The sequence below is a fragment of the Lagopus muta genome, chromosome 3 (genome assembly GCF_023343835.1).
Source record: "Lagopus muta isolate bLagMut1 chromosome 3, bLagMut1 primary, whole genome shotgun sequence".
Lineage (NCBI taxonomy): Eukaryota > Metazoa > Chordata > Aves > Galliformes > Phasianidae > Lagopus > Lagopus muta.
The window spans coordinates 71459428-71481163 of NC_064435.1; the positions used below are offsets into that span (position 1 = coordinate 71459428).

General features: G+C 38.0%; 1 protein-coding gene across 3 annotated transcripts in view; it reads left to right on the forward strand.

The window, feature by feature from the left end:
- Window positions 1–21736, forward strand: part of TRIO (trio Rho guanine nucleotide exchange factor) — a 224379-nt gene that overhangs the window by 143470 nt on the left and 59173 nt on the right. For all 3 annotated transcript variants that reach the window (XR_007376094.1, XM_048940615.1, XM_048940616.1), the window contains exons 30-34: window positions 1756–1946; window positions 4988–5089; window positions 7205–7347; window positions 7954–8053; window positions 16306–16549. Coding sequence is in view for 2 of the 3 variants with exons in the window: in XM_048940615.1 (XP_048796572.1) it covers window positions 1756–1946; window positions 4988–5089; window positions 7205–7347; window positions 7954–8053; window positions 16306–16549 (780 nt within the window). In the remaining variant the exon portion in view is untranslated. The remainder of the gene's footprint in view (window positions 1–1755; window positions 1947–4987; window positions 5090–7204; window positions 7348–7953; window positions 8054–16305; window positions 16550–21736) is intronic.

Consider the following 21736-nt stretch of genomic DNA (forward strand, 5'->3'; position numbering starts at 1 on the left):
TATGTAGAGTAATAAAAGTTTTCTACCAGCCTACTAAATTAATGGTCGAATTTAACTTCGGCTAAGTTTTCCAAGCAGTGTCCTTAACTTCTTTATAAGAGGAACATAAGTGTATTAGAGTTGATTTTTCTGATTTATGTATCAAATAATGGCCTCCAAGAAATTTGTACTTTTCACATCTGTTTGCTGCCTGTTTCTTAACAGACTTCTGGTTGAAGTGAAATGTATTTTCTGGCAGTAAAAAGTCAGTGTAAGCCAATTTAGTGTGAGTCTTAGCCAGTACAGTATAATCATGTTCGTGGCAGACAGTTGATATTGGAAGTAATTGCTTCTATGTGCTGAGAACAACTTTCTGCCAAAATCCATTTTGCTGTTGGCACATTATCATGTATGACGGTACCATCATACATTTAATAATAAAACTGGGCATTTTTTTGCAAAGTAGATTTCTTTAAAGTTAAAAGCAGAGCAACTCTAGCCTGCCATTGCAGAATAAAAACTTACCGTGCTTTCAGTCAAAATTGCTTTTCTTTCACTGTGCATTCTTAGAGCTTGTCATAGAATTTGCGGTACCATGCAAGTTAGTATAAAACGTACCTTGGTTTGACAGATGATTCTTGGTCATGTGAACGCTCTAGGCAATCACTCTTCCCTGATTTTAAACAACAGCAATATAGGTCAATCTTAAGGATCCATTCTAAATGCTTTGTTCAGGAGATGATGTTAGTAGAAATGCTGACCAGCATTGGTAATGATCTTCTAACGCAGGGAATGTGACTCTGGAGAATATCCTAATCTTTTACATAAGTTGGTTTTATAATAAATCATGCGTGTATAGTTGAGTCATTCCATGTTAAACAAATACAGTGAGTGAGCACATTTCCTCTTTGTGTCTCTGGAGGTTTTTGAATGAACATGCTGAAGCAACTTACATCTGATGCTCTCTGGACTTTTCCCTCTTTAGAACTGTAAGAACTGTTGTTCTCTTGAGAAGGATGGTTTTTCTGTTGAGACTATTGGCAAGCAGTATCTCTTCAAAATGCAGTTTTATACTGCTCAGAAGAATATGGAAGACTAAATTCTGTTACCCTGCAGCTCTAAAACTCCATATTAACCTGGGAGAACACTGTTGCTAGAATTCATTCGTATTCTCAACCTTCATCTTTGTTATGTGTAAAGATAAATAATCCAGCTCCTATTTCTTTATTGCAGAGTGGATCAGTGGCAGGCAGGTGGCAGATCTACGTGGCAACAGCTCCAGGCTGCCATCTTTTTTCATTCTCTATTGGAATATGTTTGCATGCTTGTTTCATGCACAATAGGGAAGCTGTATCAGCAAAAGAGATGGCATTTGGGAGCCATTGTTGTCAGAACGTTATCTGTTGTGTCTTTGCAAGCTGCTCACTTTTTACAGTAGCAAAAACCTCACAAGAAAAATAGTTTTCTTTGCAGGGGAAGTTTGGGAAGCCAACAGGGCTTCCATTTGCCAGCGAAATGCTGCCAGAATAGTTGATAAACTTCTTAACAGTTAGATTTCTAAATTTAGGCATAGGCTTGAGCTACAGTTTCATTTAGTTTATTACAGTGTTGGGGCTTTTTTTTTTTTTTTTTTAGCATTGCTTTCTTGGAATTCTATCTTTTGCAAGCTGTATTTGGAAAAATAAATTAATTGCTTAATGAACAGTAGCTGTGCTTTTTAAACTTCTCATATTATCAACTTTTCATGCTGATATTTTCTTCTCCCTGGGTTTTTAGGCTTTGATGAAAATATAGAATCTCAGGGAGAGCTCATCCTTCAAGAATCCTTCCAAGTGTGGGACCCCAAAACTCTCATTCGAAAGGGAAGAGAGAGGCACCTTTTCCTTTTTGAGATGTCCTTGGTTTTTAGTAAAGAAGTAAAGGACTCAAGTGGAAGGAGCAAGTACATTTACAAGAGTAAACTGTTTGTAAGTATGGGAGGCCAAGTAACCATATTTAGAAACCTGGCGAGATGATTATGATTATGTTCAGATCGTTTAAACTTGCCTGACAAACTGGAACAATTGTAGCACGCTGCGTAAACTGAATATTCAAACTTTTCTGTTTTCTCATGCTTTCGAGGACGAAAGAGTATAGGCCAAAAGCAGCTGCTAACGAAGGCTTTATATTAACATTGGTGTGCTATAGAAAGCAGAAGGGTGGAAGGAATTTACAGAAAGCTTTTCTGTTACTAATTTACTAGTCATGTTACAGTAATAGCACTAGTTTTATTCCAGTGGACATTCTACACATACTGGGTCCCCCACCACATCCTCATCTCCAAATTGGAGGGAAGTGGATTTGATGGGTGGACGACCCGATGGATAAGCAATTGGTTGAAAGGCCGCAGAGAGAGGGTGGTGGTCAATGGCTCTATGTCCAGGTGGAGGCCGGTAACAAGCGGTGTCCCCCAAGGGTCTGTCTTGGGACCGGTGCTCTTTAACATCTTTATTAATGACATCGATGAGGGAATTGAGTGCACCCTCAGCAAGTTTGCTGACGACACCAAGCTGAGTGGTGCGGTTGATACGGTGGAAGGAAGGGATGCCATTCAGAGGGACCTCGACAGGCTGGAGGGCTGGGCTCGGGTGAACCTGATGAGGTTCAACACGGCAAAGTGCAAGGTTTTGCATTTGGGCCGGAAGAACCCCAGGCACCTGTACAGGCTGGGAGGAGTGGTCCTTGAGAGCAGCTCGGCAGAGAAGGACCTGGGGGTCCTGATGGACGAGAGACTGAACGTGAGCCAGCAGTGCGCTCTGGCAGCTCGAAAGGCAAATGGGATCCTGGGCTCCATCAGGAGAGGGGTGGCCAGCAGGGACAGGGAGGTGATTGTCCCTCTCTACACGGCTCTTGTGAGGCCCCATCTGGAGTACTGTGTCCAGGTGTGGAGCCCTCAGTACAAGAAAGACATAGAGATTTTGGAAAGGGTCCAGAGGAGGGCGACTAAGATGATCAAGGGGCTGGAGCACCTCCCCTATGAGGACAGGCTGAGGGAGTTGGGCTTGTTCAGCCTGGAGAAGAGAAGGCTGCGGGGTGACCTCATTGCAGCCTATCAATACCTGAAGGGAACCTACACCCAGGAGGGGAGTAAACTCTTCAAAAGGGCTGACAACAGCAGGACTAGGGGAAATGGTTTTAAGTTGAAGGAGGGAAGATTTAGGTTGGATGTTAGGGGGAAGTTCTTTACTAGGAGAGTGGTTAGGCCCTGGAACGGGCTGCCCAGGGAGGTTGTGGATGCCCCGTCCTTGGACGTGTTTAAGGCCAGGTTGGACGGGGTCCTGGGCAACCTGATCTGAATATGTATGTTGGTGGCCCTGCTAGGCAGGGGGGTTGGAACTACATGATCCTTGGGGTCCCTTCCAACCCGGGTGATTCTGTGATTCTGTGATTCTGTGTGGTCTGTAAATGCAAGAACTGTTTGTTATGGAAGTAAATTCTAGGTTGTTTACTGAGGCTAGTTATCTCATGGTAATTGTTGGTTTTTTTTTTTTCTTTTACAGAATAAGAGATAGCTCTTATGGTCTAATGAAAGAATGTAAAGATGAGAATTTGTGCCTTCCCTTTAAAAATAGGAAAAAAAATCCCTCTTGCATTCATTATGTGTATGCTTTACAAGTGTAATCCACATATCTTACTGAATAACATTGGATGAGATCGGTATTCACACTCTGTAAAATTAGCAACAATCAATTGAATTTCTCAAGCAACAGTCTCCATCAGTTTGCTCTGCATTGGTTGGGAACAAAACTAGTTTTTATGATAGACTATTAAGAACAATTACTTAACCTCTCACTCTGAAGGACTTTATTCTTCTATTGATCTGTTGGGTTATATGGCCAAGTTTAGGTGATATAAGTAACGAGCCTTTTCTGTCTACTTCAAGTGCTTCTCCCTCTTTCTTTTCCCTTTCCCACTTCCATGTCCACACTGGTAAAGCACGTTGGTTCAAAAACCTCTTTTTTCTCTATTATGCTTTGTATGTTCTGTTATTTCATTTCAAACACCTGTTGTCCTTCTTGATACAAGGTAGTTAGTACCTATCAAGGCTGCAGCAGCTTTTGTTATCTTGTCTCCCTTTGGTTCCCTGAAGAACTTGGAATACAAAAGAAACTTCAGGTACTGGAAGGTAGCATCAGCTGCCTAGTCATTGTATGGGAGAGGAGGCAGAGCTGCAAAGTCAGTCCCACAAGGTTGTAATGTCAGTTCATTTGGAAATGAGGGAAAAATGCAGCTTCTAATGATGTAAGAATGTTTAGCAACTGTCTTTTGGAGTGAGGACTCTTGTAGTTTGAGCTGAATTTCTCACTTGTAATTTATCTTTCTATCTATCTATTTATTTATTTATTTATTTTGGAGCAGAGTGTATGGATTGTTTAAATAGAAACAAATTCACGATTGTTATTCTAGTTGGAAAGCAAAAACATTTTGAATGATAACTGACCATAAAGTTCTGACATCCAAACATTCCCAGAAACTGGTTGTTAGTGTAGTTGTCCCCAGGGAAATGACTTTTTATTTTTTTAATCCATTTCAGAGAGAATAAAATGCTATGAAGAAGAAAAGCAAAAAAATCAATAACTAATAAACGTCCCTGATAAAAATTAGCAAAGAGAAATACCAACATTTAACTTTAACCAAGCATTTCTATTTATTTTATTTAGAGTTGTAATACTTCTTTTTTTTGTCAAGTCAGAAAAGTAAAAAAAGCAAATCAATATTTAAGAATATAAGTATTATAGTATATAGCTACTTTACTGGAAAAGTGCTTAGCTTGCAGTCATTGCTTTTGAAGAGGCCTCACCACCTACCCCAGAATAAAGAATTCTCTCTGAAGCTCAGAAGTTAGACTGAAGCTTCTCTTTAAATAGCAGAGCTCAGCCATTGAGAATATTAGCATCCCTTTGTGTCTGCTGACAAAAAAAAAAAAAAAAAATTACCATGGAGTCCTCACATTTTTTTTTAATTCCAGACTTCTGAATTGGGTGTCACAGAACATGTTGAAGGAGATCCCTGCAAGTTTGCTCTGTGGGTTGGAAGAACACCAACTTCAGACAACAAAATTGTTCTAAAGGTAATTTTAGCTTATATGTTTAGTGAATGTGTATAGGTACACTCAGTCTTGTAGTTGTCCTTGCTTTTTAGGAAGGCAACAAGTGATGATTTCTGCTACTTTGAGATGGACAGCTGCTGACAGATAATCTTCCTTTGTATAGAATTGGCTGTGATGTACATCTAACTAAAGAGACTTGACAGCAGAAGGGAATCTGTGTTGGCCTAATGGAGATTAACAAACTTGATTTGGAAATTAATAAACAAACTTGATTTGGAAATAGGAACAAATATTTTGATCCACAGACTTGAATTTTGGAGCTCAAATCCACTAGGACAGGGCAGGTGATATCTTTTATTCTCAAGTAGCTGAGTAGCTGTTGGTGATGGTTTGTTTTATGGCCCGTGTTTTTATGGAGAAATAGTATGGAAGATTTTAATAAGTTTATATAGCCTGCAACTTTTTATAAAGGTTCTTGCCTGTGAATGGGAGTGTGTGCAATACCTTTAAATCCTGAATTTGGGAAGTTACAGACATTAGTAGAATTCCTTGCCTAGTTAGGGTAATCACTAACACCGTTTTTCATTTGGCCGTTGCATAACCTGGAGCCTACTGTTTCATTTTTAATGGCTAATTTGACATATTTTGAGGACTGTGTCAACTGAAACTTTTCTATTTTGTCTCTTAGTTGTGTTGAGATGAGTAAAAATTTTATCCTCCCATTTACCAATTAATGCATCTACAAATAAACCCTTTTTTTTTTTCAGATATATTTTGGTGGTTACTCAATAATGTCACTTTAAAAGGACCACTCAAATTTATACATTTTCCTAGTGAATTCCAGACTAAAGAGAAACTCACATTAGTTTCTGTACAAGCACTTGATGAGTGCAGGAAGATAGGATTTAACATCACTGAATAATACAATATAATTTCACAGAATGTGCTTTGCTATCTGAAGTGATCTTCCCACAATAGAATGGTAAAAAGGATTTTGTTTTCAAGGATGCTCTACGTACAATCACCTTAAATTGTTCCTGTTCTCTTCTGTTCTATTCTCTTCTCTACTCTAAGTACAGAGTATTTAGATGATCTTTATGGTATGTCAAGTTTTTCAGTGGTTTTATTGATTTTTTTGGTTCATTTTTGAAGGTAGAGTGCAGCACATGAATAATATAAGTAAATGTCATGAAAACACTAGATAAAAGATTTAACAGCGTATTTGGTTTCTTTTCCTAAATACTTTTGATTGTAAAAGGAAAAGATCTTTTTCCTAGCTATTCACTGCTGCTTCAATTTTTTTTGCACCTTTAGAATCATATTTTCATTTCCCCTTTTATTAAATGTTTACAGTATACTAGAAGCCAATTTGTTCAGAAGATAACAATTGAAAGAAAGAAGGGTTTACATATAATAGTTTATTTAGATCTGCACCAATGCTTATATTTAATAGTATTTCAGTTGTAGGGTAATGAAATTAAATTGGATTCAATAATCATATTACATATTGGGCAGCTGGATATCAAATCTTTTCTAGGATTATCTCCAAAATACAGATGGTATATTGCAGACAGTTATTGAAATACAATCCCTAAACAAACTTTCTGCTTCCTTGTGCATTTCAAAAGTGGGAAGAATGCTGCATAAGTAGTGTTGTGGAAGTGTATGTGTCACAATGTAAGTTAATTGTTTTTTCAATGATAGCAGGATATTATATTAAGTTAGGCCTAATACATGGTATGAATTTAAAAAATAAAATAAAATAAAGAATAAAAAAGCCCCACAGTATTCAGGATAGTATTACTGGAATTCCTGAAGTAAGTCAATTCACCTTGTCTATCATGTGGTGCATACAAGGCTTCAGCCTTTTTGAGCCGTTAAGTTATAAAAGAATCTGAATCTTAAATAAAATAGTTTTTAACAATATTGGCAATGTTGACAAGCAAAAGTGGTACTGATGGTTCAAAATAAAGGCAACTATCTTGAATTTCCATTTTTCTGTTCAAGTTTTCAAAAATGATTCACATAATCTTTCTTTAAGCCTTTCATTTGGTATTCATTCATTGATGATGTATGTGGATTTTTCTCAGCTACAACAGTCCGTTCTGGTATTTTTGTTTCTTTTACATATCAAAGGCGTCCAGTATAGAGAATAAACAGGACTGGATTAAACACATCCGGGAAGTGATACAAGAAAGGACCATTCATCTGAAAGGAGCATTGAAAGAGCCAATCCACATCCCGAAAACAGCACCAACAACAAAACAGAAAGGAAGAAGGTAATTAATATTTTAAATAGTCAGAGATCTCTGAGTGTGCCATTTCAACAGCACTATTTCCTCTATTGAATTTCTAATATCTTTCAGTACATTGGACAAAACCAAGAGTAATTGTGTCCAGTTTTGTCATATAATTGATTTCTAATTTCCTGCAATGCTACATGTGTTGAGATTTCTGTTCTGAACAGTTCCTGATTAGTGTAGGTCTAGCCATTGCAGAAGGGATTTGAAACAGCAGTACAGGATAACTGTACGTTTCAGATTTTTACAATTCTGTGTGTGTGTTTCTCATACTCAGGTCCTTGGTATCCTTTGGCAGAGCTTAAATGTGTGGCTGAGCAGTCTGCTTCCTAGCTTTGGATTTGTTTCTTATATGCCATAGTCCTGACTGGTTGGTTGTATTAAATTCAATGCAATGTTGTCACTGAACAAAAGAACGCCTGTAGAAAAAAGAATTAAGCGTTGAATTCTTCACCTGTGCATCAGTTATTTTGTCTACCTTGTACCTCTTGCCACAATATTGAGGTGCCCCTTGTATAGAGTAGGATCTAACACATCAAAAATTCAGTGCTAGTGTTGTAATGAAAAAAAATGAATTATTTGCAGAGATGGCGAGGACCTGGACAGTCAGGGGGATGGTAGCAGCCAACCTGATACTATTTCAATTGCCTCTCGAACTTCACAGAACACGCTTGACAGCGATAAGGTAAGTTTCTCAGGTGCTGCTCTGTTGTGACAGCGAATGATTCATTCCTTAGTGTGAGTTAGCATCTGAAATTAGTAATGGCAGTATGGAAGCATTCCATCTTTTACAAATAGCTGTATACAATAAAGAAAATGTACTGAATGTAGTGGGTTTGCACGAGTGTGCGCTGCATCCAGTAGGTCATAAAAGAAATTCAGTTTATTCCATACTGAAACTGTTTCTTCTCTTTCTTCTGGCAGTTGTCTAAAGCATTGACGTAAAGTTATGTTTTGCGTAAAATTGAATGCTGTGCATAGAATTTTTCACAATATCTGCCTTAACCTTTCTAAAGTGATTGAACTAGAGGGAATGGCCTCAGGTTACACCAGGAGAGGTTCAGGTTGGTATTAGGAAAAATTTCTTCTCTGAAAGAGTGGTCAGATGCTGGAACAGGCTGCCCAGGATGTGGTTGAGGCTGTTTCTTGAACACCTCCTCAAGTTTAGATGTTGATATTCAGTGGACGTGGTTCAGTGGGGCAATACTGGTGGTAGGTGGACAATTGGACTAGATCTTGGAGGTCTTTTCCAACCTTTATGATTCTGTGACTCTCTGAAAGCCTACCATCCATTTTTTTTATGAACTTGAGGTTGGTGGTTTTCATGTGTTTACTTTTGTGAAGCAAAAATACTATCCAGTGTTCACGCATTAGAGAATTTTCACTTTCTGCCTGACAGCTAATGAAAATCACCATACTAAAGAGGAGTTTGGTGGCCCTGCCAGGCAGGGGGGTTGGAACTACATGATCCTTGAGGTCCCTTCCAACCCGGGTGATTCTGTGATTCTGTGAGTTACTCACCGGTCCACGAGTCATATGATACCAGTAGTGCTTCCTTTCCTTCATCTTTGTCTGTAGATTCTGGATGGGTTGTCTCATAATGATAGCACAGATAAAGCTTCTCATGGATAGAAGAAAGATAGGCATCAGAAGAGTAAAAATTCATATATGAAACATGTGCTTATTACTTTGGAGTTGAAAGATTTCTGGCAAATGAGAAGTGTTAAGACCTTGCATGGAGGTAGAGATAGCTAATTGAATAGGGGAGTGAACAAAAAGATAGAAGCTGCTTAGTAAATGACTTGAAAACACATTTTCAGATATTTGGCCTATTACCTCATCAGTAAAATGGTTCTAATAAGCTCCTTATACTATACAGATACAGAGAAATATTTTCAGAGTTCTCACAGTCATCTGAAAGATAGTTTGTTTCCCATATTTTTGCAAGTCACTTAAATTCTTTGTTTTAATATTCGCTTGTAAAGAAGACAACAGAAAAAAAAAAGAGGATGTAAGTGCTTAGAGTTGCTCTTGTATTTGTCAATAATATCTTCTGTACTGACGTGGTATATTTGTACTGAAGTCAGTCTGTAGTTTTGGTGGTTGTTTCTTCCATAGACATCTGTTGGAAAAATTGTTCCTGTGAGCAAGAAAAGTCTTTCAGTGACTCTTGCTTATCTGTTTAGTGATTTACAATAACAGTATCTATGTATTGAGAAACAGTTTAATGTGTTTTTAGATTTGTTTAGTTTACTCCTCTGAACAGTCCCTGGCTAGTATAGATTTGGGATGATCTATCACACTCTCAAAGCCAAGACATGCTGTCTCTTATTTCCCCAACTGCTGACTAAGAGGTCAAGCTGTGTGAAAGATTTGGCTGCATTGTGCTTCAATTCCAACTGACATGGTGGAATCCATCCCTATCATTCACAACCATTGCCTCTTCTTAATTGTTTATTGTGTGCTATTTAGAGGGAAATAGCATGGATTGTCTCCTATGGCCCTTCACAGCTGTATCTCAGGCATGATACAAGAATAACTAAGAAAGTTGGCAAAGTGAAATGTCTTCAGGATTATCTTCCAGTCTGGCATGAGGAAGAGACTTACCAACAACCTGTTCAACAGGATTTATAAGTTAAAAGGAAAAGGAATAGAAGGAAGAAAGAAGGGAGAATGTTTTTAAATATTTTCCTGACGAATTAAGTTTTAAAGTTGGTTAGTGTGATTAGTTTTGTTTTTAAAGTATATTTGAGTTTTCACAGTAGCGTGTAAAATTCTTGTTAGACTTTTCTTTGACAAGAACAGACCAAGTCATACTGGCACTGGGCTATCTATCACTTGTGCTATGTCTTATATGTGTCCAAGGAAGAATTTTACTGTCTGTGCATTGTTTTTAAGTGTGTGAATTAGAATAACTTTGATTAGTTTTTCTAGTATGTGGGGCTTTTTTGTTAAACACAGTAAGAGGACACTTTTTTAAAATGTTAAGGAACAACAAGAGGCAGAAGACCATGAAATAAGTAGTATATGTGGGCTGAACTTCAGGTCGTCTTTCACTTCATACATTGAGAATTCATTGTCTGTGGTCTTTTGGGGAGTTAAAATTTGCCATAGTTTGTTCAGTCCAAAAGCTTAACTTATGCTTGAAAGCCTTGCAGAGATTAAACAAAACAGTTATAGTGATTTTTAGGTACTATTGATACGGTTTGTTTGTTAGACTTAGAACCATTTGTTACACTTAGAACCATTTAAAATATCAGCTAGTGTAGCATTAGGCAAGTGACAAAAATGTTTAGCACTGAATCATTTAAGCTGTTGCTGAACATTCTTGTGTTCCAATGTCCACTATTGTGCAAAAGAAAACACAATATCAAACACCTGTTACTTATCGCTAACCAGGTAAAACCTTTCTGTTTTATCCAATCATATTTACTAACTAGTTACTCTATATTAAAAAAAGTTTTGATTGGAAGAACTATTTATTGAACAGGGAGAAGAATATAAAGAGTGAAATCTTATATCCAAAACAAAATGTATTTTCTGTCCTCTTCAGACATTTGCTTAGAAAAAAATAGAATTCTGTAGCCTTGGGGGTGGTTGAATATTGTACAGATCAACTTTTTTCTTTACTTCCCATTTTGTGATTTAATTGGAAATGCTTTCACAGCAGAAAATAACTCCTAATTAGCTTTTTTTTCTTCTCCACCCTGTTTGTTTATTTGTTTGTTTTTTTTTGAATGGAATTGTAAGCTTTGGTTGTTGACTGTGTGATCCGATAGACCGCTTATACAGTTAACATCCATCCCAGCTTCATGTTGTATGAAAACTATATTGAAAGGTGAAATTAGTATTCAGAATCATCTTTGTAAAGGGAGAAATGAACTGACAAAATACCATGCAGTTTAATAGGGACTCATTTGAGCTACAGTGAACAGGTGAAATTGATTAACTACTAATGTAAATTGTGAGATTATTGAACAGATTTTGAGAAGGTGAAAGGCTTTCAAACTGTGTATAATTTTCAGTCTGATATAAATATAAAGAGAGGAAACAGCCCTATAGTGATGGGCAGAAAGTTCTCATTCTTTACTGAGCACCTGTGAAGCTTATATTAGGCGCTACATCCAGTTTTGAATACAGAATTTTCTTAAATTACTGAGCTGGTGGAGAAGTTCCAGGAAAGCTGAAAGTCTGATTAGAGATCAAACATAACTTACAAGGTGAGATAGAGAGTTGAGGCTGATAAGTATGAAGTAAAAAGGTAGAAGGAAGAACCTTAAGGCCCTGAATTGCAAGAAAAACAGAATTACAGAGCAGTCTTTTGTACATATTTTCAGTGGATGAGATGAGATTAAAGGATTCCATTTTAATTGCAGTGGCTTTTCTTTGTGTGTCTATTGAAGTGTGAAGCTCTAGAGCAGCCTAGTTTTGACGGCTAGAGAATGTCCATAATTGGAAATGATGCAAAAACTTTGGATAAATGTTAATTATAATTCATTCAGCTGCAACTGCTCATGGTCTGGAGGAACTAAAAGGAGTGGACTAGATGTTCTAAGATCCCTTTCCACCTACATTTTAATATTGTGATGTATCTCCATGTTGCAAGTCAAGTTAAATACACCAGTAGCACCAACCTATCCTGAAGTATTAGAAGGTATAACACAACCCAAACTAAAATGTAAGCTTATTGAGAAGAGATTCATACTCCATTGATGTACTGTGGTTTTCCAAATGAATGCTCTTACTGTACACTTCTCAGTAGATATTTTGCCCTTCACTGTTTATAGCGTTCTTCCCATTCATGCTCCTTAGCTCTGTAGAGACCATTTTAGGTGGCTAATAAATAAGAGATGACACTTGGCCTTTTGTTTCACCTTTCAGCTGTTTCCTAGCTTCAGATCTTGATCTGGTTTTAGCATCTTCTTGAACTTGATCCAGTGCATAGGAAATGAAATGAGGAAGCTAAAGAAAGCAGTGTAGGTCTGATAGATCTCTTTGTGCTTGGTTAACTGAGCTGGCAGAAACGTTAAATAATCCGAACTATTTTGATACCTGAGGAAATGATAGGCTTTTATAAGTAGAGCCATCCTACGATGTTATCCTAAGTAGCTGGAATCATGCCAGCTGCTCTGTGTGGTCAGTGGAGCAGTATTTTATTTTAACAAATTGTCTTTTGTGCCCAGTTGATAACACTTTCTACTGCTTTCTGTGTGAATTTGTATTTCATTTACATGCTTCTTAAAGCTTGGGCGTAGAAAGATCACTGAAGCAGCATGAGGCAACCAGTTCTACCAGCTGAAAATGGAAAAAAAATCACCTGCCAGGAGAAAAATAAAGGCAAACTAGTTTTTTACTTAAGTTTTAAAAAGACAAACCAAAACAAAAAACAACTTGTTTCTGAGCATACACTCCTCCTCAGCATCAGAGGCCAAGCTGGGTCTGGTCAAAGAGAAATTCCCTGAGAAAGAAGTTGCGCTGAGGGAGAAAAGACACCCAAGTTCTATTTTAAAAAAGATATAGATCTTTCACACTTGAAATAATTAAGAAAGCTTATTAGCTGCTCTCTTTCCTCCTACTTCTCCTTACTGTAAAAGTACCACGCAGTAGCAAACTTAATAAGCAGTCCTTAAGTGAGGCAATATATAAAGGCCATTGTATTTGACAGAAGTCAGTCAGTAGTGATGATGTGGTATCTCTGACTTCTGCAAACCTGAACTAAGAATCTCTGTATATAAGTCATGGGTTATGTCTTTTATTTTTTTTCCTCTCTACAATCAGCAGTGATTAAAAAGCCCCAGCGAGATGAACATAGATGGTTAACATTAATTTCAGCAACAGCAAGACACTGTGTCCCATGATAAGCTGTTTAATTAAACCTTACGCCTTTTTTAATCTGCTGTTCTATTTCTGTCTGGCTTTTGTTTCTCATCTAGACTCTGTCTCTCCAGTTTCCATGTTTCAGACATAGCCTCATTTATTTTTATCATGCATGATTAATTCAGTTTACATAAAGAGTTTGTTGAGAATGACGGATAAAGCCCTTGTTCAGCCTAAACTTTTATTTAGGTGGTTTGCAACTCCTTTCTCTTCAGTGCAAATCAGTCTCCTGGTTCTGCTGTGCCTCTTTCTCTTCCCTCCAGCTAACCTAGAGAGCCTTGCCAAAGCTGTCCAACAACAGCTGTTGAGCAATGTACACGATCCCAGACACTCCTTGCTGTCCAACTGCATTTAATCAGTGCAGAGAAGGAAACTGCTTTCAGAAAGCATGTTAAGGAAAGAAAATGAGCAAAGAAACGAAGGGAGAAGTACTGTTTCCTGGCCATTACAGCTGGGGAGGTGAAGAATGGTCACTATGCCAAGAGAGGGTAACGTTGATACACACGTTTTTTGGGTTTGTTCTTCATGGTGCTAACTTTAAACATAGTCTGAGTAGAACACCCCATTGTATAGGTGTTCTAGACAGCAGCAAAGAAGTCATGTGTCAAATTGCATGGAACGATGTTAAAGTCTTTGAAAACAGGGAAGAATTAATACTAGCACTTTGGAAACGTCTTGTATACTGCTTACTCAAGTGTGACGGAATGAGGAGTTTAAATGGAGTACTGGTCAGCCAGGACATCTAATTCCTGCACAGTCTCAGTGTCTTTTTTTGGGTAACTTAGTAGTTTCTGATATAGCTACTATCATCTTTTTTTTCTAAGCAATCTTTTTCCTTTAGCTTAATACTGTAAAAAATGTAGCTAATGAGCAAATCTTTGTTTTTTCTTTTTTACTTTTTCCCTTCCAATTCAGGGAAGGAGAAGGAATAACATCTATACTAATGCCAAAAGCACGTGACCTTTGCACTGCAGACAAAGTATATTTCTATTTGCAGGGAAGTAAAGGGTCAGACAGGAAGCAGAGAACCAAAGCTATGTTCTTGTAGATATTTAGGAGAAAATACAATGTCTGGGTGGATTTTCTGAAGAGTGTCTACTTGTTACTGTCTTGATGATTGCGCTGGTGGGGGGGTGCATATGAAATTCCCTGGGAAAAATTTGGTCTCTGAAGTCATATTCTGTCAGCTTTTTCTTAGTCCCCATCAGCCATCCAGATGGTTTCAATTGTTTCTTAGTTTGTCTGAAGAAGGCTGTAACATAAATCAATACCAGAAAACAAGGGAAAGCTCTTACTTTTTCCCCTTTGGCATAGTTTTGCATGGGCTAAAAACTCACACAATATGGAGAATGAGAGGGAAGGGAAAAAGGAAGTTTTTAATGAGGGAGAAGGTAGTATGCTTTGAAAATACAGCAGTCATAATTTGAGTGTTGGGACTATCTGAAGAAATGTAGTAGTAACAACGTGATTAACTTTTAGCCTGGATCAAAATGGGTGGAACTTGATTTACCATCTCTAAACAATAGTTGTATAAGGATGTGGGTTTTGTTTTGTTTTTTTTTTTTTATCCTTGCTAGCCTCTGCATTCCCCCAAAGGAAACTTTTTTCTGGGTGTGTGGATGCAAGTAAGGGTAGCCATTGAGATTAGTAATCATGGACCATGGGAAAGCTCTGGAGTTAAACTGTCTGCTAGGAGTTATATGCTGTTGTTGCAGGATCCACTAGGGAGGAAGTTGGAATTAGCCTTTTAGCCAATTGGATTTTTCCTTTTTTTGCCCTCTGCTTTAAAATTCTTTCTTGATAAGAAATAGTGTTATCCTAGCAAAGATTCTATCTGATGTTTTGGTGCAAGGCAATGAAAACTTCGGTAATGAAAACTAATAAATAACAATGTAGACTTATCTTCTTCTCCTAAAGCTTGTGAGATGTAGCCAGCAGGCAGTTAAGAACCTGAGTGTAAATAGGCAGTGATAAAATGGCAGGAACCATTCAGTTTGTGGGTAAAGCACATGCTTCTATATTAGCTGTGACTGTAACTCTCAGAGAGTGTTTGTCCTCCCTTGTCTGAGTTGAGCATTGCAGGATTTACCTCCCTGAGTTGGAGGAGTTGACTAGCTTGATCTAAACTACTGAATCTGCAGGAAGCCATACTAGCTGGGTTGTAATGGGAATGTGGCACTAAAGCACCATGAGCTAGAAGTATTCAGACACTAAAGTCTGAAGTAGCCTGGAACACCGTTGCTACGTGGAAGGAGAAGGCATTCCCAGGCTGTTAAGTTAAGTTGGATGAGTGTTCTGGCACTGAGTAATCTTGGGAACTTTGCAAAGTGTATATAATAATTTTCATTTCTGATCAAAGCAGATGAAACAAAGAGGAAATGTAACCTTAGGGAAAAAAGTTCTAATGAAGTGTTTTGGAAGTAGTGGGGAAACCCTTGCATGCTTCTAAATTAAGTTTGTGTGGTTTAATTGGGGAATCAGCAAGAAGGCGGAAGTTGTATCATGTAGCTAGGTATTTGGGAATATTATGTGAAGAAGTTTATGCTGATTTTTGTATTCATGTATGGAGTATACTGTGTTATTTTGTGACCTGAGAAAGAACTGTAAATGGCATGGGAATGGGTTAGTAAGTTCATTTGAAACAGACCTCTTTCTGCCTTGGGTTTGCAAGATGATAAATCTCATAGAGATTGCATTTACTAATACCTGGCTTTTTGCTGTGAGTTATCAGCCATAAGACATATTTTTAAGTGGCTGCTTCTTCAACTTTGAGGGTAAGGAGCAGTCTAGCAAGAAAAACTGCTTGAATTCTCCACCCAACCCTGTCACAACCAGTGTGTTTGGAACATAAGCAGATACAAGCAGAGTTAAAAATCTGTACTAGAAGCATCATAACTGCTTGATTTGGAAGTGCTCCGTTCTTGATGTGGAAAGCCCCAGAAGCTTGCTATCTCATCCAAAATACGAACCCTGCCAGGAATCCTGAATAGGTAATGGTGCGTGACGGTTGGTTTGATAATGAGCGTTCATCTGGCTTCTTGCTCTTGTTTTCCCTCACAGTTGTCTGGTGGGTGCGAGCTGACGGTGGTAATACATGATTTCACCGCCTGCAATAGTAATGAGCTGACAATCCGCCGTGGGCAGACTGTGGAGGTCCTGGAGCGACCTCATGACAAACCCGACTGGTGTCTGGTTCGAACTACAGATCGGTCCCCAGCTGCAGAAGGCCTGGTCCCCTGTGGGTCCCTCTGCATTGCTCACTCTCGCAGTAGTATGGAGATGGAGGGGATCTTTAACCACAAAGGTAAGAAATGATGGAAGCAAAGTCTAGCTGACAGCAGCACAAGTTTTGGGTAATAGCGAGTGCTTGATAAATGGGCACTTCATTGTTCTTACTCTGCCTTGGTTTCTAATTTTTAGTTAGATAAAGCAGTTTTTAGTTCTTAGGATCCTACAGCCATGCTATCGATTCTTTCATAGACAGCATTTGTCTTTGTTAAGTGAAGATGTGGCAGAAGATGGAAGAGATTTATGTGAATTATGTTTTGGTAAACAAATTTGCATATCATATTAGATCAAGCTTCAATATATATCTATACCTATCATGTGTTGAATGTGTGACAAAAACCTCCTATGCATGTAATATCAGTATTTCCTGAAAAATCCTGCAGTAAGAAGTCATGATAAAATCAGGCTCAGTTACAGAAGAGCTAGATATGCACATCCATGTGCCCTGGCATTGGAATGAGCTGTTACAAATTCAGTATTTTACTTAACTGAGTTTTCTGGGCGAGTAAAGACAAAATTAACTTATTGTTTCAGTGCAGCTGGATTCTGAAATCTTACTTTGCTTTTGTTTTGAATGGAAGAATGAGGCCCTGAAGGGTGTAGTAAAAATCTGATAATTTTTTTTTTTGTTTTTAGTTTTTATGGTTTTGCTGTACTATAGTTTCATCCTTTGGCTCGATAAATTTTCAGGCTCACAGAATTGTTAGTTATTAGAAAAGATATTTGCTTGCCTCATTTGAAGCTGTTTGAAGTCTTTTAACAGAAAGCAGTGTGAATTAAAATAATAACTAATTCATTAGGTGTTTCAGCACATGCTGGAGGAAAAGATGCCTTTCAAAAAGTTTCTTATTTCTAGTAACAAACTTAATAAGAAAATGGTGCTGGGGAAGACTTTTTTTCCCAGAACAAAATCATGTCTTTAGAGATTTTTTTTATAAATATGCTCTTTTTTTTTTTTTCCCAAATTTTCCATCCATCCCAGCTAGAACATCACACATTTTCGCATTTAATACTGACCCTGTATTAACGTGCTTGACTAAAATAGGAAGAATTTATATTACTTATGTCAGGAGCAAGCACAGGAGAAACTTTCTGAACACAGTGTGATTAAAAACATCCAAAGAATTTAATCAGAAAACATTTTTGACTTCTTGTGTTCCCATTTGGGAAGATAAATTTTGCAGGCTTTTTTGATAATAAAAGTGCAGTTAGGTTTCATGGAAGCATTTCTTCTTGATTGATGGATTGAAATCATGCAAATCTTAACAGATGTATTTTTTCTAAGTACAGAATTGATAATTCCAATTCCCTTTGCAGCTTGGGTACTTGGCATTTGAAAACAGAGAATTTTATTAAGAAGTAGATTGTACTGAGCAATTTATGTTACGTGAAGAACACTGGGCCTGTCAGACTCCTGGGGGAGAGAGGTTACATTTATTAATCCAACCAGTGGACATAATCTGTATTGATATTTTTCCTTCAGCATTTGTTTGGAGAGAAGAAGGGGCAGAGCATTGTAAAATTAATAGAGTTTGTGTTTGACATACTGCTTTTAAAAAAAAAAAAAAAAAAAAGGCATTGATTAATTATATTGATCATGGAAACTGAAGAAAAGAGAAGGCTAGAATCAACATGATTTGCACGATTGAATGCAGGCTCCAAAGTTTCTTCTGTTCTTGCCTCTTCCATAGACTTCCCTTGTGATGTTATTGCACATCATCTGAGCCCCGGCTGATAAGAAGCAGCTGCTACTTGCTTATTCCCACTTTAGTGGGTGTCAGGCGTCAGGACTTGGGTGTCTGATTCGTAAAGTTTCCTGTGCATGTGACTGAAGTCAGCGCGAACATGCAACCTATTATATAATGCTAAGTAATCTGGAAGCTAAAAAAAGAGAAAAAATAAGCTTTAGATTGTGCAATGTAGAACATAGGATGCTTTTGACTTCAGTCTATAACTCAGCTTTCTATTACTAGAAAGAAGCTGTGGTAGTGTTTGCTATGCAGAGGGGTTACAGAAAATTAGGGAAAGTTGGTGGGATGCTTTGTTGTTATTTTTTTCTGCTGCATAGAGAAGTGTTCCTCTGACAATCCCAACCAGAAGTTATTATTTCTCAAGTGCTGGATTTGATTAAAGATCTGCAAACAAGGCACTGGGGGATATACTAATCAGAATAGCGAGGGGAAAAAGTAGATGATCATCTCAGTTTTTAAGTATTGTTCATTGTGGGCATTCATTGAGGTATGAATTCTTAAAAACCACATCAACAAAAGAACCCTAAAACAACAGCAATAAAAACAAAACACTCTTCTAAGAAAAAACATGTGAATGCCTTAGATAAATTAAGGTAGGCCTTTGTGCACTTGTGTTCACCATTGTTAGATTTCCTGATTTCTAGTGATTTTTGCAACTCAGGCTTCTTAATAAAAATACTTCTATTTATGTTTTTTTATCTACAATGCAATACAACTTCCAGATTATTTGGATGATTTAACGAGTGAGGATATTGCCCTGTGGAGTTTTAAGGTCTGCAAGTATATGCAATATGTCACTGTGAACTGTGTGAGCATCAGATATGATTAATTCTGTACACTTCAGGGGTTAAGACACGTGCAGCAGACATGAGTCTGGCATTTGTGCATGTTTGGCATCAGAAGCTGCTGTACAGAAGCTGCTCTCTCTTAGAGAGAGAGAGAGGTTTTACACAATCCTAGAGGAGAAGAGGAGATGACCCACCATCAGAGAAGTGGCAGGGGTAGCTTCTTGAATGTTGACTCCTTAGCTTATAGAAATGGATTAATTGAAGAGTTTTTACACTCTTTTCAGTATCGTTTGGACTCTGTAGGTCTTTAGTAATGTCTGCTCATTTTAGTTACTCCCATGAAACAACTTTGAAAGTTTTCCTGGAAACCCATAGTTTAGATTCTAGAGATCCTACAGTTCTGATCTTTTCAACAGCATTTAACAATCCTGTCTGATTGACAACTAGAGCTAGAAAGGTATCTCAGAGGTGAAGCGAGCTTTGAAGTTTTGAAATAGCAAGCCTTTTCTAGTTTACAGCAAGATCATATTTCATTGCTAAGTAAGAATGCATTGGGTAATATTTAATGTCTTAACTACCTGAAATGGTGGTCATCCAAAGGAGGGTGATAAGAAAGATTATGAAAGCAGAAAGTGTGTTCCATGAAGTGCCTTGTTCTGACAGCTGATCTTGGTCATTTTGTGTCTGTCCAAAGCTCGTCAGTCACAGAAGGTAATATTGTTTTATTCTGATGCTAAAAGACAAGAAATGACAGCCCAGAAAGCAAATCTCTTCACTTGCTTACATAATTTTGTAGTTGTTACTTGTCTTCTATTGCATCCAGGCCTGGAGTCCCCAGTACAGGAAGGATGGTGAGCTCTTAGAGCTGGTCCAGAGGAGGGCTGCTGAGATGATCAGAGGGCTGGAGCACCTCTCCTATGAAGAAAGGTTGAGGGAACTGGGCTTGTTTAGCCCAGAAGAAGAGAAGGCTACGGGGAGACCTCATTGTGACCTTCCAAGTACTTGAAGGGAGCATATAACAGGAGAGGGAATGGCTGTTTACGAGGGTGGATAGTGATAGGACAAGGGTGAATGGTTTTAAACTGAGACAGGGGAGGTTTAGGTTAGATATTAGGAGGAAGTTTTTCATGCAGGGGGTGATGACGCACTGCAACAGGTTACCCAGGGAGGCTGTGGATGCCCCATCCCTGGAGGCACTCAAGGCCAGGCTGGATGTGGCTCTGGGCAGCCTGGTGTGGTGGTTGGTGACCCTGCACATAGCAGGTGTGTTGAAACTAGATGATCATTGTGGTCCTTTTCAACCCAGGCCATTCTATGGTTCTAGGAAGATGTATTGTTTAAAATACCTACTTAGTATCAACGGGTAAAAAAATAAAAATTTAAAAAAAAAAAAAAAAAGGCATTTATTGTATCTTCGAGATCTTCAGTCTTCAGAATTGTGTAATAATTCAGCAAACAAATATTTTGTTAAGCATACAGAAAAGTATTACATGGAAGAAAAGACATTCATTAGGTAGGTAGTGTTGATTGCAGATTCCAGACCTCTTGCTTGCTCTGCTGGATATCTGATCCATTTTTATAAGTTTTTTGGGTCATGTAATCAATTTAATATGCATTTTTGCAGATGAGTACATTTAAAAAAAAAAATCCCTTTTATAATGGGGAAAAAGACAAACAAGTGGGTAGTGAAGAGGCTGGATAACAGTTGGTGCACTCTACAAAAAATAAATTACTAGCTTTAGAAGAACATGTTTTTCACAAGTAATGCATACAGCAACATTTTTATTTTCAATGATTCCCCACATGTTATTGGGTATGGGTGAGAAAGAATGTTCCCATTGATTTATTTAGAGCTTTTCTTCTTTACCAAGGTTTCTTTTCATTCTGTTGAACATTCTTTTTTATATGTGCAGTTTTCTTTCCTTTGCTTGCAGGACATTTAAACAGCCACAGAGTTTTGGGTAAAAGGCAAGGGACAGGAATCAGTATAGCAAAATCAAGCTTGTAAATTCAGGGGAAAAAAAAATTGGCACATATTTGAAATTGTTTGTAATTTTTTTTACCTGTTGTACTGCAATACTGAATGCTGGCTTTTGATTTTACACTGAGGATGCAGTCTTTACTGGTGCCATAAACTGAAAAATGTCTTTTCAGCAGTTCTTTTGTTCTGTTTGTGGTGGTGGTGGTGGGTTTTTTTTCCCACAACTTCAATATCTCTCAAAGGATTTATGGTACAGTAAGGAGCATCAAATAACTGACACCATCTAACAAGATGGTTGACAAATAAGAGCTGAGTTTGAGATGACAAAGTTCTTAAGTGGATATTTTCACTGTTTGCTGTGGAAGTAAAGAAGGAAAAAATGTATAAACAGTAAGCGTTTGCTTAAAAGCAGAGAAAGGCTGCAGAAGAGAGAAATTTGCTGCTTTAACACTGTGAGCAAGCAAATGTGGGCTATGAGTAAGGACAGAGATCTCCCCACCCATGGCTCAGAGCCAAAGCACTGCCTGTGAGACTGTCTGACAACCTCTGCAGCTGCAGGAAATGAAAAAGTTACAACCCAGGCCCATAGGGAAAGCAGCTCATAACAATGACTAGGTATGTTGCCTGCTTTGCTTTGTTGCACTGGGGCCACGGGGCAAAAGGTGCAGGCTGTAGTTTCCAAG